At 39.4% G+C, this 12,207-nt stretch overlaps 1 protein-coding gene across 2 annotated transcripts in view; it reads right to left on the reverse strand.

Annotated features, from left to right (window-relative positions):
• LOC105180516 (phosphoglycolate phosphatase 2) overlaps positions 1-11,947 on the reverse strand; it is a 33,887-nt gene extending 21,940 nt beyond the window's left edge. For both annotated transcript variants that reach the window (XR_003113879.1, XM_025305040.1), the window contains exons 1-2: positions 11,674-11,947; positions 8,841-9,004 (exon numbers count right to left, since the gene is read on the reverse strand). Coding sequence is in view for 1 of the 2 variants with exons in the window: in XM_025305040.1 (XP_025160825.1) it covers positions 8,841-9,004; positions 11,674-11,764 (255 nt within the window). In the remaining variant the exon portion in view is untranslated. The remainder of the gene's footprint in view (positions 1-8,840; positions 9,005-11,673) is intronic.
• Between the last annotated feature and the right edge of the window lie 260 nt (positions 11,948-12,207).

Raw genomic sequence — 12,207 nt, forward strand, 5'->3', positions numbered from 1 at the left:
TGAATGAATAATTAACTTTCAATTCCTTTATTGATCGAATTATTGACTGATCTTGTCTTAATTGGTTGGATCAATGAACAATTTAAATTGTAGAGGCTTGTTTTATTTACAAACCACCAATGTTCTGAATGTAAAAATTTTACGCTCTATCGATTCTCGGGATGAAAAGTAAACTTCCCCCTTTGAAAAACATGAAATAATTTTCAAATGACCTTGAAAATCGACCTCAAGGTCGACTTCTAAGTCGCCATCAAGTGCATCACTTTGAACTCTGCAACTTTGGTCCTAAGCACTTTTTTCCAGAAAATTTATCGTTTCAGAAATAATTAGCCATAACTGTTTCCATTTCCAGGGATTGAGGGATGCTTTCTACCCCTAAAAAGCTTATTTAGCCGAAACAAAGAAACACATATTTAATATTTTTCGGTGTTTAATAAGTATGTTAAGTTTCATTCAAATCGGTGAGTATTATTTGGGTAGTGTTACTTGTTAGACCCTCAGACCCTCGAGGAGCTCCTGGACACTCTCTTTCCGAAAGTGGAAGAGGACCCTCCCCCAGATCCCTGCTCCTGAGACGCGGGAGGGGGACTGGGAAGAGGGCTTGGAGGTCATCCCAGAGGAGTTCACCATGGCCAGGAAGAAACTCGGGGCCAAAGGCAAAGCACCTGGCCCCGATGATATTCCTGGCCGCGCCTGGGCTTTCGCCCTCGGCGAGGGAAGCTTGTCCGCAGCCACTCGGGACACGATCAACGGGTGCTTCAGAGAGAAGGTATTCCCCCCAGAGTGGAGGAGGGCCAAGCTGGTCCTCCTCTCGAAAGATAGCAAAGTGCCCGGTAGTGCGCCGACTTTTAGGCCGATATGCCTGCTGGACGAGGCGAACAAGATGCTCGAGCGTATCATTGCCGATCGCCTCGTCCAGCATCTGTCCTCGGAGGGGCTGAACCTCCACGACCACTAATACGGATTCAGGCCCGGACGATCCACGCTGGACCCGGACGCGCTGGATGCCATCCAGCGCGTCCGGGTCCTGGCTCGTGGGGTCGTGGAGGGTGAGGGCGGGGTGGTGTTAGCAGTGTTCTTGGACATCACTAATAATTTCAATACCCTGCCCTGGCCGGAGATTGGACGGGCTCTCGAATATCACGGGGTGCCCGTCTATCTCCGGCGCATCCTATCGGCCTACTTCGGAGGCAGGGACCTCGCCTACTCGGGGAGAGGCGGGGTCCAGGGTCGACGTGGTGTCCCGCAGGGGTCGGTTCTCGGCCCCCTGCTATGGGACATCACGTTCGACCGGGTGCTTCGCTCTCCCCTTCCCCCTGGCTGCCACGTCTGCTATGCAGATGATACGTTAGTGGCGGTCGGGGGGGGGGAGAAGCCCACCTCCGAGCGGAGGCGGCACTGGTGTCGGTGGTGGGCTTCATCAAATACCTGGGACTGAAAGTGGACACTCCAGAAGACTGAAGCCATGTTCTTTCATGACGGCAGTCGGGGGGCGCCGCCGGAGACCCAGTTCCTGGTGGACGGAGTCCGTGTCTGCGTCGAACCCACGATCAAGTATCTAGGCCTGACGTTGGACGGCCGGTGAGATTTTGTGGCCCATTTCAAGGGCCTGGCCCCCCGGGTCCGAAAAGCAGGACTGGCACTGGCTGACCTGATGAAGACCCAGGGGGGCTACGCTCGCCGCCTCTATATCGGTGTGGTGCTCTCGATCTACGGGACGCCCATATGGGCGCCCCGGCTTATGGCCTCCGACCGCGGCAAAAGGCTTTTGCGCCAAGCCATGCGGTCGGTAGTCGTGAAGGCGATCCGGGGGTACCTCAGCATTCCGTATAGGGCGGCGACGGCCCTGGCCGGCTCTCCCCCCCCGTGGAGCTCCTAGCCAATGAAAGGCACATCCTTTATTGAAGGGTGAAGGAGCTCCGCGAGGAGGAGGAGGATTTATCAGCCAGAAGCCTGAGGGCCCTGAGATCTCAGGCTGGAGCCCGAATCCTGGGACGGTGGTCGGCCATTCTGGCCGACCCCCGAGGATTCGGGCTCCAAATGGCCGAAGCCGTCCGCCCCTGTCTACCAAAAATGGCAGGCAAGAGGAGACATGGACTCACCTTTCATCTGGTGCAGGTGCTGACCGAGCATGGTTGCTTCGGTCGGTATTTGCACTAAATTGGAAGGGAGCCCACCATGGAATGTCACCACTGCCCGGCGCGGGAGGAAACGGTGCTGCACACCCTGGCGGAATGCCAAGCGTGGGATAAGCAGCGCCGTGTCCTCGCCCGGGCAGTGGGGTGTCAAAAGGGGGTCCTCTCGCGCCCGTGCTTGCTCAAAGCAATGTGCGGGAGCGAGGGGAGCGTCTCAGATGTGCACAGAATAAAACGGACACAGCAGGTTGAATGAAACAGACACAGTGACAAACGGACACAGTAAGAAAAGGACACAGTAAGAAACGGACACAGTGACAACCGGACACAGTAACAAACGGACACAGTAGGAAACGGACATATGGTGGTTGCAATAGGACACAGTGAGAATCGGACACAGTAGGAAACGGACACAGTGAGAATCGGACACAGTGAGAATCGGACACAATAAAAAATGGACACAGTATCAAACGGATACAATAGGAAACGGACACATCGTGGTTGCAATCGGACACAGTAAAAAACGGACACAGTGACATTCGGACACAGTAACAAACGGTCACAGTAGGAAGCGGACACACGGTGGTTGCAATCGGACACAGTGAGAAACGGACACAGTGAGAAACGGACACAGTAAGAAATGGACACAGTGACATTCGGACACAGTAACAAACGGACACAGTAGGAACGGACACACGGTGGTTGCAATCGGACACAGTGAGAAAAGGACACAGTAAGAAACGGACACAGTGACAATCGGACACAGTGACAATCGGACACAGTAACAAACGGACACAGTAGGAAACGAACACACGGTGGTTGCAATCGGACACAGTGAGAAACGGACACAGTGAGAAACGGACACAGTAAGAAACGGATACAGTGACATTCGGACACAGTAACAAACAGACACAGTAGGAAACGGACACACGGTGGTTGCAATCGGACACAGTGAGAAACGGACACAGTAAGAAACGGACACAGTGAGAATCGGACACAGAAAAATGGACACAACATGAAACGGACACAGCAGGAAACGGACACACTGTGGTTGCAATCGGAGACAGTAAGAAACGGACACAGGAAGAAACGGACGCAATGACAATCGGACACAGTAACAAACGGACACAATAGAAAACGGACACAGTAGGCAACGGAAAAAAGTGAAGAAAAAGTAAAATCTGATCGTACGTGCATTATTTATGTGTATTATTGCTGAATCGACTCATCTTTTCATATTGTGCGGTCACTTCTGCACTTGTGCAGATTGTTCTAGTTAAATCATGCGGGATAGTGATGATGTTAAAACTTGTTCAATTTGCAAAGCACAAATTTCATCGGTGTACAAAATATATATGCCATAAACATGTCTTACTTTTATTTGAAGAGTATAAAACATTTAGAATTGTCAGCATCTTTTTTAATACATATTCTTTATGACGTTTATCGCACACATTCTAAGACAGTAGATTTGTTGCCAATATAACAGTATTATATATGTTAAGCATTACGTACTGAAATGTGTTGTAGACTAAGGCTGTATGCAAGATTAGGTTGAAAGTATTTACTGCTAATTTCTCACAATACTTTAAGGTGAATTATATAAAAATTACTTATATGCTAATATTCAAAGTTATTTTCTTTAATAATATATATTATAAACATTTCCGAAACAATGTGTGTTACATAATTACATAACAATTATATAACAAGCCAACAAAAGAACAGTAGGAAGCACGCATACTAAAATATAACGTATATCTTAAAATATATATGGTTATTTTTATCTGCAACGACTGCAAGGTTGACGTGCTTTCCGTTTTCGTGTAATCTGGAACATTATGTAAATGTTTCAATGTGTAAGTATTATATCTGTCGATAATGAGTAACGTTTCAATGTATACTTACTTTTGATGGAATAGTGTTTTCAATAAACGCTAATAGTTGCTGACTATTCTTAATATATTTTTCGCAGTCTTGACGTGTGAGCTTTATTAGAGTAATTCTAGGTCCTAATAGATTTATTGGGATATCTTTGAGATCTATAGTAAGAGATCTATAGTAACTTGTATTTTTTCTTCACAATTTTTTCCAGTATTGTCTATCAAAGATATATTTGGAATATTTTCGTTTCCTGAAGCGCGATAAGGCAAATTAATAAGAATGTAAGTCAGACATACATAATACAGTTAATACTAACTTTGCATATTTATATGTTGTTCATAACAAACAGTTTCAGGTAGTCCGACAAATAATTCCTCTTCATAATTCTTGTCATTTTTATTTTGCAAAGATATGTCTAATACATTTTCCTTCTCTAGAGCATGATAAAGATAGTTATCTTTTTAAAAAATAATTGTTAGTAAAATATAAAAATTATTGTTAATACTAACTTTGCATATTTACGTGTTCTTGATGTAGAATGTTTTTAGATATTCCGATAAATATTTGCAAAAATTGTTCAATGGGTAACTTTGAAAAATATTTTAGTATAACGTTATATATATATATATATATGTGTGTGTGTGTGTGTGTGCTTGTGTGTTCAACTAATGTTAGAGAATAATTCTTTTTTGACGGGGCCTGATATTCATCTTATACAGGATGCTAAATTTCAAACGTAACAGATAAAAAATTTTGAAAACTATGAAGGATATTGAACAAATTAAAACACGTTTTCCATGATTTCGAAGGGGAAAGAGAATGGCATTATCAGTTTTTTATTTGGAGGGCATTTTCAAGGTCAGTTGAAGGTCAACTTAATTTTTTTAAATAGAAAGTCCAATTTTTTATTATATCTTCTTTTTATACCAGTTAATTTTAACAACTTTTGTCTGAAACATTTCTTTATTTGCCTAATATTTTTTTAAATATTTGAGGGAAACTTTTTGAGGTAACTTTTTCAACATTTAACTTACGATATCTCGTTAACTATTCATCGAAAGAACAAATAGTATTAGACTTTTGTACTTTATTTACTATCAAGAATATAATACTATAATAGTGCCCTAACTTTTGGTAACTTATCGACCTTTGGTAATTTCAAATTATTAAATTAACAAAAGTTAGAGCACTATTATAGTATTATATTCTTGATAGTAAATAAAGTACAAAAGTCTAATACTATTTGTTCTTTCGATGAATAGTTAACGAGATATCGTAAGTTAAGTGTTGAAAAAGTTACCTCAAAAAGTTTCCCTCAAATATTTAAAAAAATATTAGGCAAATAAAGAAATGTTTCAGACAAAAGTTGTTAAAATTAACTGGTATAAAAAGAAGATATAATAAAAAATTGGACTTTCTATTTAAAAAAATTAAGTTGACCTTCAACTGACCTTGAAAATGCCCTCCAAATAAAAAACTGATAATGCCATTCTCTTTCCCCTTCGAAATCATGGAAAACGTGTTTTAGTTTGTTCAATATCCTTCATAGTTTTCAAAATTTTTTATCTGTTACGTTTGAAATTTAGCATCCTGTATAAGATGAATATCAGGCCCCGTCAAAAAAGAATTATTCTCTAACATTAGTTGAACACACAAGCACACACACACACACACACATATATATATATATATAACGTTATACTAAAATATTTTTCAAAGTTACCCATTGAATAATTTTTGCGAATATTTATCGGAATATCTAAAAACATTCTACATCAAGAACACGTAAATATGCAAAGTTAGTATTAACAATAATTTTTATATTTTACTAACAATTATTTTTTAAAAAGATAACTATCTTTATCATGCTCTAGAGAAGGAAAATGTATTAGACATATCTTTGCAAAATAAAAATGACAAGAATTATGAAGAGGAATTATTTGTCGGACTACCTGAAACTGTTTGTTATGAACAACATATAAATATGCAAAGTTAGTATTAACTGTATTATGTATGTCTGACTTACATTCTTATTAATTTGCCTTATCGCGCTTCAGGAAACGAAAATATTCCAAATATATCTTTGATAGACAATACTGGAAAAAATTGTGAAGAAAAAATACAAGTTACTATAGATCTCTTACTATAGATCTCGAAGATATCCCAATAAATCTATTAGAACCTAAAATTACTCTAATAAAGCTCACACGTCAAGACTGCGAAAAATATATTAAGAATAGTCAGCAACTATTAGCGTTTATTGAAAACACTATTCCATCAAAAGTAAGTATACATTGAAACGTTACTCATTATCGACAGATATAATACTTACACATTGAAACATTTACATAATGTTCCAGATTACACGAAAACGGAAAGCACGTCAACCTTGCAGTCGTTGCAGATAAAAATAACCATATATATTTTAAGATATACGTTATATTTTAGTATGCGTGCTTCCTACTGTTCTTTTGTTGGCTTGTTATATAATTGTTATGTAATTATGTAACACACATTGTTTCGGAAATGTTTATAATATATATTATTAAAGAAAATAACTTTGAATATTAGCATATAAGTAATTTTTATATAATTCACCTTAAAGTATTGTGAGAAATTAGCAGTAAATACTTTCAACCTAATCTTGCATACAGCCTTAGTCTACAACACATTTCAGTACGTAATGCTTAACATATATAATACTGTTATATTGGCAACAAATCTACTGTCTTAGAATGTGTGCGATAAACGTCATAAAGAATATGTATTAAAAAAGATGCTGACAATTCTAAATGTTTTTATACTCTTCAAATAAAAGTAAGACATGTTTATGGCATATATATTTTGTACACCGATGAAATTTGTGCTTTGCAAATTGAACAAGTTTTAACATCATCACTATCCCGCATGATTTAACTAGAACAATCTGCACAAGTGCAGAAGTGACCGCACAATATGAAAAGATGAGTCGATTCAGCAATAATACACATAAATAATGCACGTACGATCAGATTTTACTTTTTCTTCACTTTTTTCCGTTTCCTACTGTGTCCGTTTTCTATTGTGTCCGTTTGTTACTGTGTCCGATTGTCATTGCGTCCGTTTCTTCCTGTGTCCGTTTCTTACTGTCTCCGATTGCAACCACAGTGTGTCCGTTTCCTGCTGTGTCCGTTTCATGTTGTGTCCATTTTTCTGTGTCCGATTCTCACTGTGTCCGTTTCTTACTGTGTCCGTTTGTTACTGTGTCCGATTATCACTATGTCCGTTTCTTACTGTGTCCATTTCTCACTGTGTCCGTTTCTCACTGTGTCCGATTCCAACCACCGTGTGTCCGTTTCCTACTGTGTCCGTTTGTTACTGTATCCGATTGTCATTGTGTCCGTTTCTTACTGTGTCCTTTTCTCACTGTGTCCGATTGCAACCACCGTGTGTCCGTTTCCTACTGTATCCGTTTGTTACTGCGTCCGAATGTCACTGTGTCCGTTTCTTACTGTGTTCGTTTCTCACTGTGTCCGTTTGCAACCACCGTATGTCCGTTTCCTACCTTGTCCGTTTATTACTGTGTCCGAATGTCACTGTGTCCGTTTCTTACTGTGTCCGATTGCAACCACGATGTGTCCGTTTCCTACTGTGTCCATTTGATACTGTGTCCAATTTTTACTGTGTTCGATTCTCACTGTGTCCGTTTCTTACTGTGTCCGTTTCTCACTGTGTCCGATTGCAACCACCGTGTGTCCGTTTCCTACTGTGTCCGATTGTCACTGTGTCCGATTGCAACCACCATGTGGCCGTTTCTTACTGTGTCCGTTTGTTACTGTGTCCTTTTCTTACTGTGTCTGTTTGTCACTGTGTCTGTTTCATTCAACGTGCTGTGTCCGTTTTATTCTGTGCGCATCTGGGACTCACTCGGAGCGAAGACGTATGGGGAGTGGCGGCCTCTTTTTGTCGGGATGTGATGTCCCGCAAGGAGGCCGCCGAGTGGGAGTGCCGCCCAACAGCGTGTCGCAGGGAACGACGGGAGCAGCGCTCCCCAGGCGTGGGGAGCAGGCCCGAGGTGGCGCCGGCCGAGGAGCGGCCTCCGATTTCTTGGAGGCTCCCTTGACCGCCTCGGGCCCGCCTTCGGCAGCGCGGCGGGAGTGGGTGAGAGGGGGGGTTGAATCCTCCCACCCACAGCGAGCGTCGGTAAGGGAAGGGAGAGGGGGAGTTGAGACCGGGCTGGGGCATGGCTCCATTCCCTTGCCTCTCCTACCCAGTAGGGAAGGGTGAAGGCGGTGGCGAGGAGGGCGGGTGTCCCCCTCCCTGCTAATTTAGACCGGGACGCCAACCCGGCTGGGCAACTGGTCGGAGCACCGCGCCCTAGACTCCCTTTGTGGGAGAGGGTGCGGTACTTATGCGAAGGGCTCTCTTAGAGTTCCGGGGCCGGGGTGTCGGGGAGGGAATGCAGATGTAGTTCCCCTGACTCTCCCTACTTCGGTCCGATCGGTAGGCACCCCGGTGGAGTTTCAGCCGGTGGTAGTCCGGCATAACCCCCGTCCTCCCCAAGGGGCGGGGGTATTCATGATGGATTTCCCCACCGTTATAAAAAAAATGTGTGTGTGCGTGTGTGTACATTATGCTTGCACGAATCCATAAAAATACATATGTCACAAAAATAAGATATAGCAGATTTTCTTTGCTGTGCATATGACGTAACAGAATAATCATGACACTTTTTGAAATATTAAGTAAGTCAAAATTTAATTAAAAAACCACCAATCTTGCACCAATCTGATAATAATTTCTTATAAAATAAAATTAATCAATCGTAACAGAGATACTTACCGGACTTATCTCAAATCCGCTACATTGAAATTTTTTCGCATAGTGTTCCGCTTCATATAAGGTATTATTTGTTACCAGATACACATTTTTTCCCAATTTACTTAATTTTGTTAAAGATTCTAAAGCACCTTTGATGGGTGTGCTAAATAAGTTTACTATGACTCCTGAAAGATTGAGAGCATTGATTATTTGATTCATTTTACATTCTTCTGAGATAAAATAATTGCTGATGTGACTCTTCATATCGTGTGCAAGTGAAATTCATTAAATTAAATGTACAAATCTTGTATTATTTTGTTACACTGTGTAACAATTATAATAATTATTAATTATAGCAATTTGACAAATAAGATTTTACATTGCATCACATATATTCATTTTTGCCTGATATGGAAATGAAAAAATGCAAAAAAGGGAATTGAAAGAAGGCGCGATAAAGAATAACAGAGAATATTGCAAGTGCATATGCGATATTTATAAGGAATTACAGTAAAATACAATGAGAGTAATATTAGATAAAAAGTGCATTAAATAATTGAAGAGATCTGAGAATAAAATTTAACGCGGTAATTTTAAGAATAAAGGGTTATGAAAAACTGAGGAACTCTTTGTAACATGTAAGCAAGAACGTACAACAGAGAATGACGAAAATATAGTATTTTTTGAATAAAATATAGTATTTTTTAAAAGATATAACGGTTAAAAAAACGTATTGCAATTTCGACAATGAGAACATTATAAAGGGATAAAGAATATAGAAAATGTGTCTTTTATGGATGAAATAAAAATTCACTGATACTTTCATCTTGTGAAAAAAGAATGAAGAGTGATGGTCAGTGCGGTAAAAGTGCACAAAAATATGAAAAAAGAAATGAAAATAATAACACAAAAATATTAAACTCTCTCGAAACAAAGTAAAAAATTAACACTTTCATCACTTTTATTCTCACTTACATTGTTTTGTATTGTACTATTTATTTCTGCCAGAGTAACTTTATTTAATTAATATCTCATTAATTATTATGATTATTTGCAAAATATTAAAGAACATTTTTTTGTACAAGCTTAGCTTATGTACTTGAATTTTTATTATGAGATTAGACAAAATTTTGATTGTAGAAACAGAAAAAATTTTGTAGAAAGTTTTCATTCAGTCAATTGCATTCAAATATCTCAACCAAGTTTTAAAATAGTAATGTTTAAATAAATAATTTTGTTCAGAATAAGAAAGGAATTATTTTCATAAACACTGAATTTTCGTCTGGTCCTTATTCATGTGCACATCATCATCATATATTATTTACACAAATTGATATATTTTATATGCACATCCATGCAGAGTATATACAGGGTGTTTGATAGCTGATCATGCAGACGAAAATTGGAGATAGATTGGGTGTAGCCGAGAAGAAAAGTCATGTACCATAATGTCAAATTGGCAATAGTTACCGAGTTATTAATTAAAACATGTGAGCCAACGAGCGCGTAGAGAGCGGAGGGCGGCCGCAGTAAGCACGTAGACATTTGATACAGGCGGAGTCAGCGAGTGGCGGTAGGCGAGCGCGCGCGGCGAGAGGCAACGTAAGCGACAAGAGGCGAACGCGCGCGACGAGGAGCGAGCGAGCGCAAGCGACAAGAGGCGAGCGAGCGCGACGAAGAGCGAACGAGCGCGAACGACGAGGAGCGAGCGAGCTATAAAGAAAAAGCTGTAAAGAAAAAGCTCGCTCGCTCCTCGTCGCGCGCGATCGCCTCTTGTCGCTTACGTTGCCCCTCGCCGCGCGCGCTTGTCTACCGCTACTCACTGACTCCGCCTGTATCAAATGTCTACGTGTTTACTGCGGCCGCTCTCCGCTCTCTACGCGCTCGTTGGCTCACATGTTTTAATTAATAACTCGGTAACTATTGCCAATTTGACATTATGGTACATGACTTTTCTTCTCGGCTACACCCAATCTATCTCCAACTTTCGTCTGCATGATCAGCTATCAAACACCCTGTATATCATATAATATTTTAAATAATGTTGAACACGGATTTGTAGCTCAGATTATTTAACAGTAATATATTTTGAGGTTTTAGATTAGTAAAAAAATATGATTAAATAATTTAGACTATGAACTAGTATTCAACATCAAAAAATCTATCAAAAATTACACTAATTTCTGTTCACGTAGATTTAATAATTTATAGACGATTAAAAATGACCAAAATTACGGTTTTTGGGATTGCAGTTAATAGTTATTAAAGAGCTTGACATGTTGGTTAATTTGGAGGAAACATTTGTCTTCAACATTCAAAAATTTATAAGAATTATCTATACTAATTTCAGTATCGTATATAAATTTAACAATTTATGGCCAAAACTGACCAAAATTACGATTTCTTTGAGTCTCAATCATTCACCACTTCAAAACTTGACGTGATAAAGTCATTTGAAGGACAGATTTATTTTCAGCATTCAAAAATCTGTAAGATTCACTTACATTAATTTTTGTAAGGCTTATGTTATTTATCTTGAATAATATTTTATTAATTAAAACTTAGAGTGTCACGATAACGTAATATTAATCACCTGATACTAATGTCACAATAATATTTACATATTATTACAATTAGTTAAATATAAACAAGCAATAGAAGAACACTTAAAAATGAAATCGGTTGCTTAACATTGCATTAGATTATATTGCGTATTAATACGTTATCAGTCGAACCTTCGCGCTTGAAAGCGCGACATAAATCTAATATCTGTCTGATAATTAATATCTATCCTTTTGCTGATTGTGTCTGCACTATCTCGAAAAGAAAAATTACATTATGAAGAGTCACTCACCATCGATGTCGGAAAATACTGTATCAAAAGATGAGAAAAATTTATTTAATTCTTTGGCTGAGAATTCAGCGAGATTCTTAACCTTTGACATAGTTCGTTGTTGTTGCTAAAGACACTGCTTATTTTTGGAATAACTGAAATGTCGTTCTGTTGGTTCGATAAACTTTCCTTTCAACTTTACGACTTGAAGTCTCGAGTCTTCCAAGAATAAATGGCGCTTACTTTGAAACGACGAAGTATTTTAGTGGATTATATACAATCGTTCCCACCCGTCTAACGCATCTAGTCAGTTAACATATGCGAATGGAAGTAATTGAGTATTCCATCTGATAATATACGTTCGCAGACTAGAGTTGCGATAAGCTCGCAAATGCTGACGTAACAAACACAAATATGGATATTATGACATCATATGATAAGACATATACCCTTCATAATGTTATTTTAATTTTAATTAACGTTTATTAATTTCAATTATTTTACTTTAGAAACATTCTGTTACTCTATGTAGATATGGTTTTATTAATAGTGCAA

This window comes from Harpegnathos saltator, unplaced genomic scaffold (assembly GCF_003227715.2).
Source record: "Harpegnathos saltator strain DR-91 unplaced genomic scaffold, Hsal_v8.6 scaffold67, whole genome shotgun sequence".
NCBI lineage: Eukaryota > Metazoa > Arthropoda > Insecta > Hymenoptera > Formicidae > Harpegnathos > Harpegnathos saltator.